Genomic DNA, 20,050 nt, shown 5'->3' with positions numbered 1-20,050 from the left:
AGCTTATACCAAGAACAAACTTAGTTGGTCTCTAAGGTGCTACTGGACAATTTTTAAAAAAATATATATTTTAAAAGATTGTTTAGGTAGAGGTTTAACAACAACCACAACCACAATCACCACCACCACCACAACAGTAATAATTTTATTTAAATCCTGCCTTTGCCCTGACAGGGACTCAAGATAGCATACAGATAAAAACAAGAATAACTAAAAACATAAAAAGAAACAATAATTAAAAACAAACAAACAAGTAAACATTGATGGAACAACTTCACTCTTAAACTGTAACATTTGATGCAATATATTAGTTAACTTGAGAAGAAATGAGATATTCCAGCATATTGTGTGCACCATAATATTTAACCTTGAGTTGCATCACGTTGGCCAGTGACCCAAAGCAAGGTCGTGACTCATGTTTTCCCCAGTCAATCTAGCTCTCTGAAGAAAGGAAAGTTCACAGCCTCCATTCTGCCCTTTTTCCACTGCCTGCACAACACATCACTCTATATATTTAGTAAGATAAACAGTGGCCTACTTTAGGAGAACAAGAGGAAGGAATATAAAAGACAGGATACATGACAGCAGAGAAGAAACCAAGGCATTTCTCCAAGTGGCTACCAAGGTGCTTACTTTATGTTGCCCACAAGGATCGCCAAGCTGAGCCTACAATTCAGCAATTTCCATTATTGCTATTATTCATTTCATCGCTATGCCTCTGTATATTTTAAAGAAAAAACCTCAGTGTGGTTTAAAACACATGAGAGCATCAAATCCAGGATAAAACAATACTGAAGAAAGTTAAATATACATTCAAAGCAAAATAGTTACCAAGAAACTAAAATATTGTCTTAAACATTTCGAAAGAAAACATTACTAGAAGAAGCCAAATTAAAAAAAATGCATATTTAAAACAACACAATTGACAAGGTAATAAAATGTTATTGTAAGCATAGAACATGTCTGCTCCTGTTGTTGCCAATCCTGTGGAGTCTGCAGTGTCATTAAGAAGTATGGCTTATTTACACATATTTAAACCTGAGTTTTGATTGAGGGAGTGCAGAACCTCCCTCACCAAGAATGTCTCTTGCTGCTTCTCTCATAGCTTCAGTCAGCTTGAGTCCAGAGCAGTCAGCTATGCCCACCAGTCTCTAGGTTGCAGGCTGCGCTCATGAAGTTCTCACCTTTGTTCTCTTTCCTCTTTCCAGAACATATCCAGGAATATACAGGGGGGAATCTGACACACAGGGATCTGGGGATACCTTGTAACAATATTACTTGTGGTGGAACCAGGTTGGATTGGAGATGCAGGAGGTTCTGCCAGGAGATCAGATGGCTTTTACAGCAGCTCAAGCTTCACACCTAATGACCTGGTGTGTTAAATTCACTTTCACCCCAAGAGTGTGCAGAGCTTCCAAAGGGATGGAGTTGAAATGAATCCTGCTTATGTCTTTGAAGCCTTGGAGCCCTTGGTATTTGAACAAATCCCACTTGGTGAATGATTAATTTTTCTTTATTAATTTTTATGCCATCTGATGTTCATGTTGGCTACTAAGCAAATTACAAGTATAAAAACTAAAGAAGCAAACATTAAGAGATAAACACCCATGATTATAAGTTGCAGAAAAGAAGCAGAAAAACACGAATCTACAGACCTCTTTTTTAGAAGAAACCTATATTGTTGGTCATCTCTAATGCCATCCCCACAGCTTAGCTTACAAGGAGAGACTTAAGGAGTCATCATCATTGAATCTGTTGTGGCTGGAAGACTCCGATCTTCTCTGCAATCAGCTTTGTCACTAAAAACTCTTTCCAGCACCACCTTCAAGGGTTCTCTGGATCGATGCATCTTTTTCCTTCCAATTAAGAAGTAAATGAATGGATTAACACTGCTGTTGATAACAGCAGATACTACTCCAAATAATGCCGTTATTATATTAATATCAGCAAGTAAACATTTAACAGATATTATGACACTGAGTGGAACACCAAAAATGAGGAAGAAAAGAAGAGCAAGCAAGAGCGCTGTGTAGAACTTGCCTCGTTGGCGTCGATGTAAACTACAGCAGACCTTGATGAAAAGGATCACAGTACAGATCACCACAACAAGTGTGCAAAATACAGAGCTGATCATATGAATGACACAAATCACTATGTCAAAGTCTGCAGATTCAGTTAAAATGAAAAAGTTATAGATTCCAAACACCAGAATGGACATTGCCCATATTAATGCACAAACAATTTCAGACAGGTGTTCTAGACGGTGGCATCGATACCAGATTGGGAAGACAACAGAGAGACATTTCTCGGCACTGATGGCTGTCAGTAGATATAAGCTTATGGCATGTGTGGAAGTAAACAGTTCAAAACCCAGCCCAGAGGAAATTCCTCCTACACCCCAAAATCTAGCTGAAATTGAAAATGCTAAAAATACAAGGACACAAGAATCAGCTACAGCCAAGTTCAAGATGTAGGTGGTGATGGGATTCTTCTTCACGATGAAGCAGAGAAACCAGATGACAATTGCATTCCCCACCAGGCCACATATGAATATTGTAAGGATGAAAAGAAAGAAAAAGAGCAGCAGGTAATATGTGAAGGAAGAAAGTTCAGATTCAGCATCTTCCTCTGAGAATGCTGAAGGGCTGTAGTCTCCAGAAAACCCATCAGTGGTTAAACCAAGTGATGCTGCTGTGCTCTGCTCAGCCATAATGAAATATTTTCCTTTGGATTCTTCCTTCTTCCCCGTTCTTTGCACTATGTCTGCAAGCAGAAGGGATGAGGATCAGAAGGGATAATCACTAAAAGTAAGTGCCTACACAATTCCAGTATGGAAAGCTTCTAACTCATTTGTTATAGGAGCCCAGGAAAGAGATTAGCACTACTCACCTGCTGCAGCTTCAAGAAGAAGAATAGAAATATAGAATTGTCGAATCTGAAGGGACCCTAAGGATCATTCACTCCAACCCCCTGCAATGCAGGAAAACATTTTGGGCAAAATAAAGAAGAGCTTCATAGAAGAGGCACAAGACTCCCAATGCATATAAGAAATAACTCTGGTTACACAGTCTTCTCTGCCCCTTCCTCTATGATGGTATCTCAGCCAACTGTTGTAACGGTTTATCAGGCTAAAATTATCAGGGACCAGAGAAGAAGATAAATTGTACACAAGTTCTGAGATCGCATGACTTCAAACAAGCCTCCTAAAGTCTGATGTCATCCAGATTTTTTGGACTACAACTCCCACCATGTTGTGCTGGATGGGAGTGGGAGATGTAGTTCAAAACATCTAGAGGGCACCAAGGTGGGGAAAGTTCCTTAAACAAAGGAATGGAGTTGATCCTAAAGCAAGGGTGCAATGTTCTTAGATGCCAACTCAGATGTGTCTGGGGATAGCCTCTAGCAGCAAAATGTTTCAGGACCAGTCCTGAAAAGACAGTCAGGTATCATTGTAACGATGTTCTTTTTTTCTTGACTACCCTTGTATTTAAGGTTGCCAGCAAATTTGGAAAAGATAAGAACAGATGGCCCTGTAGTTGTGTGAGCACAAGTTGTTCAATGTGGACACATCAGGTAGTGAAAGTTTTCATAGCACAAAGATAATCTGTTACCCCCGAGGATGTGGACAGGCTTCTTGGACGAGTGAAACCAACCACTTGTCTCCTTGATCTTTGCTCATCCTGGCTTATAAAAGCTAGCCGGGAAGGACTGGGCGATGGGCTTTGTGGGGTGGTGAATGCTTCCCTCCGTGAGGGAGCCTTCCCAGACTCGCTGAAAGAGGCGGTTATTAGACCACTTCTTAAAAAACCATCTTTAGATGCGGCCACGATAGCCAACTATCGCCCCATCTCAAATCTGCCATTCTTGGGCATGGTGATTGAGCGAGTGGTTGCTGAACAACTCCAGGCATGCCTGGAAGAAGCGGACCATTTGGATCCCTTCCAGTCGGGATTCAGGTCTCATCATGGGACTGAAACTGCCTTGGTCGCACTGGTTGATGATCTCCGGCGGGCTAGGGACAAAGGTGAGAGCTGTTTCCTAGTTCTGCTGGATCACTCAGCGGCGTTTGATACCATCGACCATAACATCCTTCTGGACCGTCTTGAGGGGCTGGGAGCTGGGGGCACTGTTATACAGTGGTTCCGCTCCTTCCTCCTGGGCCGTGTTCAGAAAGTGGTGGGGGGGATGAGTGTTCAGACCCCTGGGCCCTCACTTGTGGGGTGCCTCAGGGTTCTGTCCTCTCCCCCATCTTTTCAACATCTACATGAAGCCGCTGGGAGAGATCATCAGGGGATTTGGGCTGGGTGTTTATCAGTATGCAGATGATACCCAGCTCTACCTCTCTTTCAAATCAGAACTAGTGAAGGCAGTGAAGGTCCTGTGTGAGTGCCTGGAGGCGGTTGGAGGATGGATGGCGGCTAACAGATTGAGGTTGAATCCTGACAAGACAGAAGTACTGCTTTGGGGGGACAGGAGGCGGGCAGGTGTGGAGGATTCCCTGGTCCTGAATGGGGTAACTGTGCCCCTGAAGGACCAGGTGCGCAGCCTGGGAGTCATTTTGGACTCACAGCTGTCCATGGAGGCACAGGTCAAATCTGTATCCAGGGCAGCTGTTTACCAGCTCCATCTGGTACGCAGGCTGATACCCTATCTGCCTGCGGACTGCATCGCCAGAGTGGTGCATGCTCTGGTTACCTCCCGCTTGGATTACTGCAATGCGCTCTACGTGGGGCTCTCTTTGAAGGTGACCCAGAAACTACAACTAATCCAGAACGCGGCAGCTAGACTGGTGACTGGGAGCGGCCGCAGAGACCACATAACACCGATCTTGAAAGACCTACATTGGCTCCCAGTACGTTTCCGAGCACAATTCAAAGTGTTGGTGCTGACCTTTAAAGCCCTAAACGGCCTTGGTCCAGTATATCTGAAGGAGCGCCTCCACCCCCATCGTTCTACCCGGACACTGATGTCCAGCACCGAGGGCCTTCTGGCAGTTCCCTCATTGCGAGAATCCAAATTACTGGGGACCAGGCAGAGGGCCTTCTCAGTAGTGGCGCCTTCCCTGTGGAATACCCTCCCACCAGATGTCAAAGAGAACAACAACTACCAGGCTTTTAGAAGACATCTGAAGGCAGCCCTGGTTCGGGAAGCTTTTAATGTTTCATGTATTATAGTATTTTAATATTCTTTTGGAAGCCGCCCAGAGTGGCTGGGGAAGCCCAGCCAGATGGGCGGGGTATAAATAATAAATTATTATTATTATTATTATTATTATTATTATTATTATTATTGATTACAACCAAAGGATACAGTGGAACTTCTTCTTCTCCTGCAGTGGAGTCTGCAGAATCTTTAAGAACTGTGGTTTCTTTACTCATATTTACACCTGAGCTTAGTTGGAGGGACTGCAGAACCTCCCTCCCCAAGAGTGTCTCTTGCTGCTTCTCTCATAGCTTCAGTCAGCTTGAGTCCAGAGCAGTCAGCTGTGTCCACCAGTCTCTAGGTTGCAGGCTGCGCTCATGAAGTTCTCACCTTTGTTCTCTTTCCTCTTCCCAGAACATATCCAGGATTATACAGGGGGGAATCTGACATACAGGGATCTGGGGATACATTGTAACAATATTACTTGTGGTGGAACCAGGTTGGATTGGAGATACAGGAAGTTTTGCCAGGGGACCAGGTGGCTTTTACAGCAGCTCAAGCTTCACACCTAATGACCTGGTGTGTTAAATCCACACTTTCACAATAAGGGTGTGCAGAGCTTCCAAAGGGATGGAGTTGAAACGAATCCTGCTTATGCCTTTGAAGTCTTGGAGCCCTTGGTATTTGAACAAATCCCACTTGGTGAATGATTACTTTTTCTTTATTAAATTGTATGCCACCTGACGTTCATGTTAGCTACTAAGCAAATTACAAGTATAAAAACTAAAGAAGCAAACATTAAAAGATAAACACCCATGATTAAAAGATGAAGAAAAGAAGCAGAAAAAAACAAATCCACAGAATTTTTTTTAGAATAAACCTATGTTCTTGGTCATCTCTAATGCCATCCCCACAGCTTAGCTTACAAGGAGAGACTTAAGGAGTCATCATCATTGAATCTGTTGCGGCTGGAAGACTCTGATCTTCTCTGCAATCAGCTTTGTCACTAAAAACTCTTTCCAGCACCACCTTCAAGGGTTCTCTGGATCGATGCGTCTTTTTCCTTCCAATTAAGAAGTAAATGAATGGATTAACACTGCTGTTGATAACAGCAGATACTACTCCAAATAATGTCGTTATTATATTAATATCAGGAAGAAGATATTGAACAGCTATTATGACATTGAGTGGAACACCAAAAATGAGGAAGAAAAGAAGAGCAAGCAAGAGTGCTGTGTAGAACTTTCCTCGTTGGCGTCGATGCAAACTGCAGCAGACCTTGATGAAAAGGATAACAGTACAGATCACCACAACAAGTGTGCAAAATACAGAGTTGATAGTATGAATGACACAAATCATTATGTCAACGTCTGCATTTTCAGTTGAAATGAAAAAGTAATAGATTCCAAAGACCAGAATGGACATTACCCATATAAGTGCAGAAACAATTTCAGACAGGTGTTCTAGACGGTGGCATCGATACCAGATTGGGAAGACAACAGAGAGACATTTCTCGGCACTGATGGCTGTCAGTAGATATAAGCTAATGACATGTGTGGAAATAAACAGTTCAATACAAAGCCCAAAGGAAATTCCTCCTACATCCCAAAATCTAGCTGAAATTGCAAGTGCTAAAGTTACAAGGACACAAGAATCAGCTGCAGCCAAGTTCAAGATGTAGGTGGTGATGGGATTCTTCTTCACGATGAAGCAGAGAAACCAGATGACAATTGCATTCCCCACCAGGCCACATATGAATATTGTAAGGATGAAAAGAAAGAAAAAGAGCAGCAGGTAATGTGTGGAGGAAGCAAGTTCATATTCATCATCTTCCTCTGGGAATGCTGAAGGGCTGTAGTCTCCAGAAAACCCATCAATGGTTAAACCAAGTGATGCTGCTGTGCTCTGCTCAGCCATAATGAAATCTTTTCTTTTGGGTTCTTCCTTCTTCCCCGTTCTCTGCACTATGTCTGCAAGCAGAAGGGATGAGGATCAGAAGGGATAACCACTAAAAGCAAGTGCCTACAGAATTCCAGTATGGAAAGCTTCTAACTCACTTGTTATAGGTAGCCCAGGAAAGAAATTAGCACTACTCACCTGCTACAGCTTCAAGAAGAATAGAAATATAGAATTGTCGAATCTGAAGTGACCCTAAGGATCATTCACTCCAACCTCCTGCAATGCAGGAAAACATTTTGGGCAAAATAAAGAAGAGCTTCATAGAAGAGGCACAAGACTCCCAATGCATATAAGAAATAACTTTCGTTACACAGTCTTCTCTGCCCCTTCCTCTATGATGGTATCTCAGCCAACTGTTGTAGCTGTTTATCAGGCTAAAATTATCAGGGTCGAGAGAGGAAGATAAATTGTACACAAGTTCTGAGATGGCATGACTTTAAACAAGCCTCTTCCAGTCTGATGTCATCCAGATTTTTTGGACTACAACTCCCACCATGTTGTGCTGGATGGGAGTGGGAGATGTAGTTCCAAACATCTGGAGGGCATCAGGTTGAGAAAAGTTGCCTTAAACAAAGGAATGGAGTTGATCCTAAAGCAAGGATGCAATGTTCTTAGATGCCAACTCATATGTGTCTGGGGATAGCCTCTAGCAGGAAAATGTCTCAGGACCAGTCCTGAAAAGACAATCATGTATCATTGTAATGATGTTCTTTTTTTCTTGACTACCCTTTTGTATTTAAGGTTGCCAGCAAATTTGGAAAAGATTAGAACAGATGGCCCTGTAGTTGTGTGAGCACAAGTTGTTCAATGTGGACACATCAACTAGTTTAAATTTTCATAGCACAAAGATAATGGATTACAGCCAAAGGATACAGTGGAACTTCTTCTACAGTGGAGTCTGCAGAGTCTTTAAGGAATGTGGTTTCTTTACTCATATTTACACCTGAGCTTAGTTGGAGACAGTGCAGAACCTCCCTCCCCAAGAGTGTCTCTTGCTGCTTCTCTCATAGCTTCAGTCAGCTTGAGTCCAGAGCAGTCAGCTATGCTCGCCAGTCTCTAGGTTGCAGCCTGCACTCATGTAGTTCTCACCTTTGTTCTCTTTGCTCTTCCCAGAACATATCCAGGAATATATAGGAGGGAATCTGACACACAGGGATCTGGGCATACCTTGTTCCCCCACAAACCTGTAACAATATTACTTGTGGTGAAACCAGTTTGGCTTAGAGATACAGGAGGTTCTGCCAGGAGACCAGATGGCTTTTACAGCAGCTCAAGCTTCACACCTAATGACCTGGTGTGTTAAATTCACTTTCACCCCAAGAGTGTGCAGAGCTTCCAAAGGGATGGAGTTGAAATGAATCCTGCTTATGTCTTTGAAGCCTTGGAGCCCTTGTTATTTGAACAAATCCCACTTGGTGAATGATTAATTTTTCTTTATTAATTTTTATGCCATCTGATGTTCATGTTGGTAACTAAGCAAATTACAAGTATAAAAACTAAAGAAGCAAACATTAAGAGATAAACACTCATGATTATAGGTTGCAGAAAAGAAGCAGAAAAACACGAATCTACAGACCTTTTTTTTAAGAATAAACCTATATTGTTGGTCATCTCTAATTCCATCCCCACAGCTTAGCTTACAAGGAGAGACTTAAGGAGTCATCATCATTGAATCTGTTGTGGCTGGAAGACTCCGATCTTCTCTGCAATCAGCTTTGTCACTAAAAACTCTTTCCAGCACCACCTTCAAGGGTTCTCTGGATCGATGCATCTTTTTCCTTCCAATTAAGAAGTAAATGAATGGATTAACACTGCTGTTGATAACAGCAGATACTACTCCAAATAATGCCGTTATTATATTAATATCAGCAAGTAAACATTTAACAGATATTATGACACTGAGTGGAACACCAAAAATGAGGAAGAAAAGAAGAGCAAGCAAGAGCGCTGTGTAGAACTTGCCTCGTTGGCGTCGATGTAAACTGCAGCAGACCTTGATGAAAAGGATCACAGTACAGATGACCACAACAAGTGTGCAAAATACAGAGTTGATCATATGAATGACACAAATCACTATGTCAAAGTCTGCAGATTCAGTTGAAATTAAAAAGTGATAGATTCCAAAGACCAGAATGGACATTGCCCATATTAATGCACAAACAATTTCAGACAGGTGTTCTAGACGGTGGCATCGATACCAGATTGGGAAGACAACAGAGAGACATTTCTCGGCACTGATGACTGTCAGTAGATATAAGCTTATGGCATGTGTGGAAATAAACAGTTCAATACCAAGCCCAAAAGAAATTCCTCCTACATCCCAAAAGCTAGCTGAAATTGCAAGTGCTAAAGTTACAAGGACACAGGAATCAGCTACAGCCAAGTTCAAGATGTAGGTGGTGATGGGATTCTTCTTCACGATGAAGCAGAGAAACCAGATGACAATTGCATTCCCCACCAGGCCACATATGAATATTGCAAGGGTAATAATGGAAAGACAGGCAAAGAGAAACAGGTAATGTATGAAGGAAGCAAGTTCAGATTCATCATCTTCCTCTGGGAATGCTGAAGAGCTGTAGTCTCCAGAAAACCCATCAATGGTTAAACCAAGTGATGCTGCTGTGCTCTGCTCAGCCATAATGAAATCTTTTCCTTTGGGTTCTTCCTTCTTCCCCGTTCTCTGCACTATGTCTGCAAGCAGAAGGGATGAGGATCAGAACGGATAATCACTAAAAGTAAATGCCTACACAATTCCAGTATGGAAAGCTTCTAACTCACTTGTTATAGGTAGCCCAGGAAAGAAATTAGCACTACTCACCTGCTACAGCTTCAAGAAGAAGAATAGAAATGTAGAATTGTCAAATCTGAAGGGACCCTAAGGATCATTCACTCCAACCCCCTGCAATGCAGGAAAACATTTTGGGCAAAATAAAGAAGAGCTTCATAGAAGAGGCACAAGACTCCCAATGCATATAAGAAATAACTTTCGTTACACAGTCTTCTCTGCCCCTTCCTCTATGATGGTATCTCAGCCAACTGTTGTAACGGTTTATCAGGCTAAAGTTATAAGGGTCGAGAGAGGAAGATAAATTGAACACAAGTTCTGAGATCGCATGACTTCAAACAAGCCTCCTAAAGTCTGATGTCATCCAGATTTTTTGGACTACTACTCCCACCATGTTGTGCTGGATGGGAGTGGGAGATGTAGTTCCAAACATCTGGAGGGCATCAGGTTGAGAAAAGTTGCCTTAAACAAAGGAATGGAGTTGATCCTAAAGCAAGGATGCAATGTTCTTAGATGCCAACTCATATGTGTCTGGGGATAGCCTCTAGCAGGAAAATGTCTCAGGACCAGTCCTGAAAAGACAATCATGTATCATTGTAATGAATTACAAATTGTAGTGAAATACCAGCAATTTCATGAAGACCTTTATGTAGAGAAGCCACTTTCCCCTTATGTGCAATGGAGGAGGAAACAATGGAGAACATTGTACTATGACAATACTTGTGGTTATTTACCAATCCTCCACAGCACCGGCATTTTTATGTGCATGTTTGGAGCAGTGGTGGACTTTGGGGTCTAAAATTTCAGTGGCCCCCTGTGCAATTCTCAAAACTTTTCGCTCCCTCTGCCTCTCATCTTCTTTTCCAAGTCATCCTTGCCCCAGTGTGGTGTAGTGGTTAAGAGTGGTAGACTTGTAATGTGGTGAACCGGGTTCGCGTCTCCGCTCCTCCACATGCAGCTGCTGGGTGACCTTGGGCTAGTCACACTTCTTTGAAGTCTCTCAGCCTCAGTCACCTCACAGAGTGTTTGTTGTGGGGGAGGAAGGGAAAGGAGATTGTCAATCGCTTTGAGACTTCTTCAGGTAGTGATAAAGCGGGATATCAAATCCAAACTCCTCCTCCTCTTCTTCTTCTTCCAGTGCCCTCTTGGCTTGGTGCCCAGTGCTGGCAAACTGGTTATGCTTTCCTAAATCCACTTCTGTTTCCATTGGTGAAGACTGGAATTGCCATCTGGTTTCTGAACATATGTTTTGTACATCTGCACCAAGAAAAGTACTCCCTTGATCGCCTAACTTGCTGAACTTGGCTGTTGTTGACTTCAACTTCTTCCCTTTTGTGCTTCTGTCACTCCCTTTTTTGGCACCGAGCACTCTCAAAAATGACCAAGAAGATCATTGTCACTAAAGAGGCCAGTAATTTACCTCCTTTGGTTTGCTTATACTGGACAGCCCAGTGTGGCTTGCTTTCCAATCTAGGATTGTTTTGCCCAGTCAGAATACATTTCTGGTTTGGCTTCATGGCTGTTCTGGCCCACATCTGGCTTGTTGCCTGGAAGAGCAAAGCTATTTTGCCATCTTTTGTCATATGAATGTTTTCTCCACAATTATCAGGATAATCTGTACCAAGAATGCCCTTATCATCGCTCTTCTTGTCTCTACATTGATGTGCTGCAGCTCACAATATCAGCCAGTAATGTTTTATGGGACCATTACTGCTCACTCTCATTTCCTTCATTTCCTTTGCTATTCCATTTAGAATATTGTACTTCATAGACTGTTTACCTTATATACCCATTATTCTTCTTATGTTGCTTTGATTTCTCCTTACTGCTTTCAGAATCACCATTCATCCTTTGCTTTGCTTTGTCATTGAGGGAAACGGGAAACGTGGAATTGAAAGAATCTGACATATGTGTTCCCGGCACATAATAAAGCACCAAGAAGCTTCTGGAGAGCAATGATTTCCAAATAAGGATGAACAAAGTCAGCCTGTTTCTGTTCTGTGTTAGTTTCATAAGATAGCTCAGTCCTAAATCTGTTTCTGTCCCCTTAAAAACAAGAGAAACAAACATTTCACATTTAAATTGTCTGCACTTTTGTACTCAGTTTCCCTAAAATACACGTTGTGTACAGATTTCCTGCCTAAAATACGCGTTGCTGTATGTTTTTCTATGCATTTCAACTAAAAATGCTTATAAATGCATGCTTTCTCATAGAATATATTTTTGTGTACATTATGTAATGTGTTTTGAACTATACCTGCACTTCAAAATTCAGAGAAGTGCATGATTTTTCTCCTCTGTTGCTTTGATGGGAGTGTTTCCCCCTTGATAGGAGCACCCCTTGCAAGGGTGAAAAGCATGGTGCTATCTGGCATCTATGATATTGTGTGTGTGTGTGTGTGTGAGAGAGAGAGAGAGAGAGAGAGAGAGAGAGAGAGAGTGTCTCATGTGGTCAGAATGGACCAATGGGAGTAGGGCAGGCATAGCCTTATTTAGGCTAATGGCTTCATCAATTAAATGCAGCAGTCTGCCCACCCTCCTAATATGGTAGTATTAGATTAACTGGTTGTCCATTAGGAACGTGAATAGGAATGCTTCTGATGTTTCATGATTGGCTGTGGGTGTACCTTTTCCACCTTTCATTTGCTACTCATGCCATCTACCAGCCTATTCTGCTGTTGTATCATCCTTGTTCTGGGTTTTGTCTGACCTACTTTCTGGAATGACGCTTCTACTTCATCAGGGTCCAATGATTATTAGCATTGTGAACTTTCTGGGTCCCCCCCTCCCTTTATGTTTGGCTCCATGCTGACCCCCTTCATCAAGATCTGCTGTAGCTCACACAGATGTCAGCCACCAAAGGTGCACACAGATTTCTTGACCACTCTCCTCTTCTTCATTATATTTGCCATTCAACAGCATCATTGACCCAAGAATATATTACTTGGTTGGGAGAGACAATCCAGGGAGCTCTTGAAGGATGTGCTTGGAAGGATGTTCAAGGATGAAGCAGGTGCTAGTGAAGGGAACCAGCTGGATATTGCAAAAATGGTGGTGAAGCCCAGGCAAATACAGTCACAAATTCTACCTAATGAACTGACTAAGGGAGAGGCAATGATTAGACAATGACATCTGATGGCTCTGTCCGTTTGTGGTAGGCATGTGATAAACTAATCAGTGAACACATGTGGAGCTACTCTATTCAAGATAATACTATAACAGTTGATGGCAAGTATTTGATATGGTCTTTTTGTGTTTTGATTCAGTGAGCATGCCTTATGGTCAGAAAGCTGATCAGAGGATGGTGTTGAGATTCCTTTAATTGCTGTAATAATAATAATAATAATAATAATAATAATAATAATAATAATAATTTATTTATACCCTGCCCATCTGGTGCACATGCTTCCCTTATCTTTCACCTGCAGGTCTTGTGATTAGTGTCTGAAGAACGCTGACCTGGCAACCAGCCAAGTAGGTCACTGTGACCAGGTAACTGACCAAGGATGTGGTCATTCTTAGGTCTGTTAAGAGGGGGCTGTACATTGCCTGCTTGCTTCGCAAATTAATACTGAATTCTGTGCTGCATATATGCTCTGAGTTGTACTTGCTTTGCATTTGAAGCCTGTACCTTCTACTAGGGATCTAGGGGAAGTCTGTATATAGTGAAATTGCCTTAATGTTTTGGAGCTGTCAGTAAAGGACTGAACTGACTGAAGAGTTGGGGTCTGACTGAATGTCTGCCAGCACAAAACTGCACTGCTACAAACCTACATGCTTGGAGAGCTGCACATGTTTGGCAAAAAAAGCCAACAGATGAATGTTTAGGGAGCTGATAGCTTGTGCCTCCTCTCTTCCAACTAATACCTATTAAGCTAATGTGAAGTCATTTTGCATATGTAAACTATATGCCTGGCCAGAGACAATTATGAGGTCCTTGCCAGAAATGAGAAGAAGTTGGCATATTCTGGGACATTACCAGTGGCGTAGTGTGGGTTGTCAGCACCCGGGGCAAGGCAAGTAATTTGTGCCCCCCCAGCCCGTGGATTTGCGCCCCCTAACCCTAACCCCCAGATGTCGCGCCCGGTGCGGCCGGCCCCCCCTGCACCCCCCCCGCTACGCCACTGGATATTACTGTGATTTGAACTTCAGTGTGTTTCTTTTCCCAATAAAAAGGTGAACACAGCAATTTCTCACATGAACAGACTCTCCAGGTTAGAGAACAAAACTCTCCACTGGAGTGAAGTATAACCTGCAATTCTAAGCACACTCGTAAAGGAGTCTCCCCATGAAATGTGACTAGGATCGCATTGCATGAGAGAACTGTGACAAATATCCCCACTTCTGCTGGTTCCAGTGACATTAGAACAGGCCCTACAGTATACCTGATTTTCCCTACTCCAATTGAGCTTGTTGAAATGGGAATAAAAGTTATTTTTGTAACATCCTTTGGAGACAGGCCAGGCCTGCATAGCAGACTTGTACATCACTATGGCCCATTCACAATCTTGAAACACAATGCTTATGTAAGGAAAACATTGTATTCGCTTGTCTTAATCAATCCAGCTTTATGGATTAATTTAAAAGGTTCTATATACATTGAATACTGTTTTTGACATGGATACTTTTAGTATGCACAGATACAAATTATTGTATCGTTTAGGTTTTGATAATACTTCTCTTTTGAAGAAAAAGCTGTCACAGAGTCCCAATCCATAGCATGCTTCTTATATGATCAGGTCCCCATTCTGCCACATTCTGGATTAGTTGTAGTTTCCAGGTCTCCAAAGGCATTGTTTCCTGAGTAGTTTGATCATCAAATCAAATACCATGGCAGATGAAGTTAGATAATTTCTGTTAAAAGAACAACGCCCCCCCTCAACCCATAATTAAGATACTTACTTTATAATCATAGAATCATAGAATCATAGAGTTGGAAGAGACCACAAGGGCCATGGAGTCCAACCCCCTGCCAAGCAGGAAACACCATCAGAGCACTCCTGACATATGGTTCTCAAGCCTCTTCTTAAAGACCTCCAAAGTAGGAGACTCCACCACACTCCTTGGCAGCAAATTTCACTGTCAAACAGCTCTTACTGTCAGGAAGTTCTTCCTAATGTTTAGGTGGAATCTTCTTTCTTGTAGTTTGGATCCATTGCTCCGTGTCCGCTTCTCTGGAGGAGCAGAAAACAACCTTTCTCCCTCCTCTATGTGACCTCCTTTTATATATTTGAACATGGCTATCATATCACCCCTTAACCTCCTCTTCTCCAGGCTAAACATGCCCAGCTCCCTTAGCCGTTCCTCATAAGGCATTGTTTCCAGGCCTTTGACCATTTTGGTTGCACTCCTCTGGACACACCCCAGTTTGTCAGTGTCCTTCTTGAACTGTGGTGCCCAGAACTGGACACAGTACTCCAGGTGAGGTCTGACCAGAGCAGAATACAGTGGCACTATTACTTCCCTTGATCTAGATGCTATACTCCTATTGATGCAGCCCAGAATTGCATTGGCTTTTTTAGCTGCCGCATCACACTGTTGGCTCATGTCAAGTTTGTGGTCAACCAAGACTCCTAGATCCTTTTCACATGTACTGCTCTCAAGCCAGGTGTCACCCATCTTGTATTTGTGCCTCTCATTTTTTTTGCCCAAGTGCAATACTTTACATTTCTCCCTGTTAAAATTCATCTTGTTTGTTTTTGCCCAGTTCTCTAATCTGTCAAGGTCGTTTTGAAGTGTGATCCTGTCCTCTGGGGTGTTAGCCACCCCTCCCAGTTTGGTGTCATCTGCAGATTTGATCAGGATGCCCTTGAGTCCATCATCCAAGTCGTTGATATAGATGTTGAATAAGACCGGGCCCAAGACAGAACACTGTGGCACCCCACTAGTCATTCTTCTCCAGGATGAAGAGGAACCATTGATGAGCACCCTTTGGGTTTGGTCAGTCAGCCAGTTACAAATCCACTGAGTGGTAGCATAGTCAAGACCGCATTTTACCAGCTTCTTTACAAGAATATCATGGGGCACCTTGTCAAATGCCTTGCTGAAATCAAGGTAGGCTACATCCACTGCGTTCCCTTCATCTACCAGGCTTGTAATTCTGTCAAAAAATGAGATCAGGTTAGTCTGACATGACTTATTTTTCAGAAATCCATGCTGACTATTGGTGATCACAGCATTCCTTTCTAGGTGCTCACAGACTGTTTGCTTAATGATCTGCCCCAGAATCTTCCCTCGTATTGATGTCAGACTGACTGGGCGGTAATTATTTGGGTCCTCTCTTTCCCCCTTTTTGAAAATAGGGACAACATTTGCCAACATAATCTTTTCTACTACTTTGTTTTTCCAACTTGGTGACCACCATGTTTTGTACTACAATTCCCAACAGTCCCATCCAGCACAGCCAGATGGGAGTTGCAGCCCAAAACATTTGGAGGGCACCAGATTGGGGAAGGCTTGTTTCAAATTGTACTATCTCAAAACATGTGCACAAGTTCTCTTCTGTCCTACATGCTTTCCTTGGGTTGCAGTCTGATAAACAGCCTCAACCGTTGGCCTAGATAGCATCTTAGAGGAGGGGTAAGTGAAGATTGTGTAACCAGAAGTCAAATTCATATGCATTTGGAAAATTGTGTCTCATCTTTGCTTCACCCAACCCTTTTAATTCTTCTTGAAGCTTCAGCAGGTGAGTATTGCCAAAAACTTAATCTCTTTCCAGTGCTACTTTTTTTAAAAAAAACTTATAAGCTTTGCAAATTGCCACTTACTTGCAAATTAAGTCTTGTTTAGTTCAATGAGACTTCCATGAGTAGACTGGGATATTATGCTTTAGTGTCCTAAGTGCACTTACTATGCTAAGTAAGTTCCCACCAAGTTAAGAACTTGTTAATGGAAACTTACTTCTGAGTAGACATGCTTAGGAAGCCATCTATAGATATTAATCAGAAAGCATTCAGGAGTGTTATTTTTAATATTTTTTAAAAAACAAATGTTTACCTTTTTATGTGACTGCTCATGGCAGTGTATGCAATGAACTTGAAACAGTTTGAAATGTTAAAAACATCATGGAATGTGGTTTTCATTTTCACACAAAAATTGATCTTATTTTCCTCAGATTCATAAGCCACAATGTACAATTCAGGGCTTTGAATATATTTTGTTCTAAATATGTTATGTTCATGTGTAATCTTATTTTGTTATTCCTCCCAAATAGTTCTTTATTATGGTTTGAGTGAGGAGACATAAATGGGGTTATGAGTGACTGCCTTAGGATAAGCCCTGGAGAGTATGCGTGGAGAAACTTCAGTTAAGGAAAAAGATATATTGCTATGCATTAGGTATGTGTTTTAACTGCCCTTTAGTGATGATTTCTTCTGATCTTCATCCTTTCTGCTTGCAGAAGTTGTGTAGGTAAAGGAAAAATCAGGTAGAATCCAAAAGAGGAGATTTCATCATGACAGAGCTGAGCACAGCAGTATCACTTATTTTAACACATACCACTGATGGGGTCTCTGGAAAATTCAGCCCTTCAACATTCCCAGAAGATGATTTTGAATCTGAGCTTTCTTCCTTCATAGACTGCCTACTGCTCTTTGGTATTCTCATCATCCTTATAATATTTATATGTGGTCTGGTGGGGAATGCAATCGTCATCTATTATCTCTGCTTTATTCTTAAGAAGAACCCCATCACCACCTACATCTTGAACTTGGCTGTTGCTGATGCTTGTGTCCTTGTTTCTGCGGTAGTTTTCGCTTTCTCTTTGACTAAAAGTGATCCTAATTCCCTAGACTCCATATCGCATGCTCTGCTTTTTTACACATATACCATGAGCGGATATCTCCTGACAGCCATCAGTGTCGAGAAGTGTCTCTTGGTTGTCTTCCCAATCTGGTACAGATGCCACCGTCCAGAACACCTGTCTGCAATTGTTTGTGCATTAATATGGGCAATGTCCAGTCTATTCTTCGGAACTGATTTCTTTCAAATACAATCTACCATAACTTTTCAAGTCATTTCCGCGATCAACTCTGTATTTTGCCCAATTGTTGTAGTCATCTGTACTGTGATCCTTTTCACCAAGGTCTGCTGCAGTTTACATCGACGCCCACGAGGAAAGTTCTACACAGCCCTCTTCCTTGCTCTTCTTTTCTTCTTTATTTTCGGTGTACCATTCAGTGCGCTGATGACCCTTCTAGCTTTTCAACTGATTGACATTCAAAGCATATTATGGGAACCACTAATATGTATGACATGTGCTATTATCAACAGCAGTGTTAATCCATTCCTTTACTTCCTAATTGGAAGGGGAAAGAAACATCGACCCAGAGAACCCTTGAAGGTAGTGCTGGAAAGAGTATTTAGTGACAAAGCTGATTGCACGGATGAACAGAATCCTCCAGCCATGACAGATTCAATGATGATGACTTCTTAAATCCCCCCTTGTAAGCTATGCCGTGGGGAAGACATAAGCGATAACCAAATGCAATATTCGCTTCTGGAAAAGCTTCCACAGATCCAGTTTTTCTGCAGAACTCAATGCATATTTTAATTACGGATGTTGATTTTCAAAAATGTTTGCCTCATTGGATTTTACACTTACAATTTGCTTAGAAGCTAATACGGGAATTGAGGGGCATATACATCTATTTTTACTTTATTCCATTTAGTTGGATAATGCGTTCTATGGGCTTCTTATTTTGCTTTTTAAATGCAAAACTAATCTGGGCATTGGGTGGCATATAAATTAATAAATGACAACAATTCCAGGCTGTTCCCTCACTGCAAGAAGTGAAGCTACAGGGAACTAGGCAGAGGGCCTTCTTGGTAGTAGTGTAAACTGTTTAATTATTATTTGTGATTTGGCTTTTCATTCTCTATCCTGGAAGAGATAACAGGAAATCTTTTTTGGATATACACTAACTATAGCATCAACTATCTTCAAAAGTTAAGATTATCCAATTGCAAAGAGATAATTTGATTTTTCATGTAAGCAACTAAAAGGGAGCTTTTGTTTAAGAGTGCTTACCTTGTAATCATCCATCATGGAATAGCCCATAAAATGTACAGGTCCCCCAAGAAACCCAAGCTACAGTTGTAGCTAGAACAGCCTCTAACACATAATAAGCTAGCTAGCAAAATAATTAAGTGGAAAACGAAAGAGGAAACTGAATCACCAGCTAATTTTGCAACATATCCTGGTAATGTTCCAGCATCAACACAGGAAGTAGGTGTTAGAGAAAGAAGAATTTAGCTTTTAATATTTACTGTGCTTGATGCCAGGTTGTGCTGCTGTGGGTCGCCCCTTTCTCGCCTCACTCGCCGCATCAATGCACCAAGTGAGGAGACCCCCGGCGGCAGGCAGGGAAGGACAGGAAGCTGGGGACGGGGCCTGCCTGGGCAGAACAGGAATCCCCATGGAAGATGGCACCTGTGTTGGGGCACCTGGTTCACACCCTCTCAGAATTGTGTGCCTGGGGCCATGCCACCTCCCCATCTGTCTATAACCCTTTCTTTCCTCATGGATAACAAAGTAGAGTAAGTAACCATGGGATAGGAGGTGGTCTATCATCTCTAATCTCCCTGGCCCCCAAAATGACTATGGCTAACTTGTTTGATTGATTAGCCACTTGTTATGTATGGTATATGTTCAGAGGCATGTAGGGAAGTGTTCATGGTGGCAAGTCCAGGTGTAGGAATTCCATCGAATTTCATCTGAAATGAACATTCGAAGAAAATGTTGGGGTAGTCCTTTCATGCAAAACATCTAAGCAATATTTTGAGTTTTATACAAGTCTTAAAGATGGTGTGATGTTGTTGGTTTTTCTTTTGCAAAGGTTCTTCCTCATTTTGCTGAGAGATTTTCCCTTCAGGAAGCCCCCCTCTCCTTTTTACTGAAGATTCAGTTTCTGCAAGAGCTTGTGTTTTTCAAGACGTTTCCTTGATATGAAGTTTGTTACATATGCTTCATTATCAGCTTTCAACCACAGGAAGTATCTCACCAGTTAATCTGCTGATTTCTGTGCATAGTTGCCATGACCAAATGTCTTCAAAAACTAGCATTGTGTTGTCCAGAGCATTTGTCTTGTAACTGCATGTATTTTGGGGTGTGTATCAGAGTGCAAAATCAACAATATGGTTTATCCCCCTCACAAATAGTGGATA

The 20,050-nt window shown here is 42.0% G+C and overlaps 4 protein-coding genes across 4 annotated transcripts; 1 reads left to right on the top strand and 3 right to left on the bottom strand.

Annotated features, from left to right (window-relative positions):
• Positions 1 to 132: 132 nt before the first annotated feature.
• On the bottom strand, positions 133 to 3,595 carry LOC309539122 (mas-related G-protein coupled receptor member H-like). The gene is made up of 2 exons (XM_082234932.1): positions 2,890 to 3,595; positions 133 to 2,763 (listed from the first exon to the last, which is right to left on the bottom strand). The coding sequence occupies exon 2, from the start codon at positions 2,708 to 2,710 to the stop codon at positions 1,730 to 1,732; it is 981 nt and encodes a 326-aa protein (XP_082091058.1). The 5' UTR covers positions 2,711 to 2,763; positions 2,890 to 3,595; the 3' UTR covers positions 133 to 1,729.
• A 1,907-nt stretch (positions 3,596 to 5,502) lies between these two features.
• LOC309539525 (mas-related G-protein coupled receptor member H-like) lies at positions 5,503 to 7,285 on the bottom strand. The gene is made up of 2 exons (XM_082235875.1): positions 7,240 to 7,285; positions 5,503 to 7,112 (listed from the first exon to the last, which is right to left on the bottom strand). Exon 2 carries the CDS (start codon positions 7,057 to 7,059, stop codon positions 6,079 to 6,081), a length of 981 nt encoding a protein of 326 aa, XP_082092001.1. The 5' UTR covers positions 7,060 to 7,112; positions 7,240 to 7,285; the 3' UTR covers positions 5,503 to 6,078.
• A 28-nt stretch (positions 7,286 to 7,313) lies between these two features.
• Positions 7,314 to 10,129, bottom strand: LOC309539518 (mas-related G-protein coupled receptor member H-like). The gene is made up of 2 exons (XM_082235867.1): positions 9,920 to 10,129; positions 7,314 to 9,792 (listed from the first exon to the last, which is right to left on the bottom strand). Exon 2 carries the CDS (start codon positions 9,737 to 9,739, stop codon positions 8,753 to 8,755), a length of 987 nt encoding a protein of 328 aa, XP_082091993.1. The 5' UTR covers positions 9,740 to 9,792; positions 9,920 to 10,129; the 3' UTR covers positions 7,314 to 8,752.
• A 6,410-nt stretch (positions 10,130 to 16,539) lies between these two features.
• LOC309539524 (mas-related G-protein coupled receptor member H-like) lies at positions 16,540 to 18,669 on the top strand. The gene is made up of 2 exons (XM_082235874.1): positions 16,540 to 16,571; positions 17,286 to 18,669. The coding sequence occupies exon 2, from the start codon at positions 17,340 to 17,342 to the stop codon at positions 18,318 to 18,320; it is 981 nt and encodes a 326-aa protein (XP_082092000.1). The 5' UTR covers positions 16,540 to 16,571; positions 17,286 to 17,339; the 3' UTR covers positions 18,321 to 18,669.
• Positions 18,670 to 20,050: the final 1,381 nt, after the last annotated feature.

Source organism: Podarcis vaucheri (genome assembly GCF_965113315.1).
Source record: "Podarcis vaucheri genome assembly, chromosome: 8".
NCBI lineage: Eukaryota > Metazoa > Chordata > Lepidosauria > Squamata > Lacertidae > Podarcis > Podarcis vaucheri.
Note: the sequence above shows the minus strand (reverse complement) of the source record. Positions and strands in the feature narration are given on the sequence as shown.

Excerpts from the sequence above, each read along its gene's own strand:
- LOC309539122 (XM_082234932.1), bottom strand. The coding sequence starts at position 2,710 with ATGGCTGAGCAGAGCACAGCAGCATCACTTGGTTTAACCACTGATGGG.
- LOC309539525 (XM_082235875.1), bottom strand. The coding sequence starts at position 7,059 with ATGGCTGAGCAGAGCACAGCAGCATCACTTGGTTTAACCATTGATGGG.
- LOC309539518 (XM_082235867.1), bottom strand. The coding sequence starts at position 9,739 with ATGGCTGAGCAGAGCACAGCAGCATCACTTGGTTTAACCATTGATGGG.
- LOC309539524 (XM_082235874.1), top strand. The coding sequence starts at position 17,340 with ATGACAGAGCTGAGCACAGCAGTATCACTTATTTTAACACATACCACT.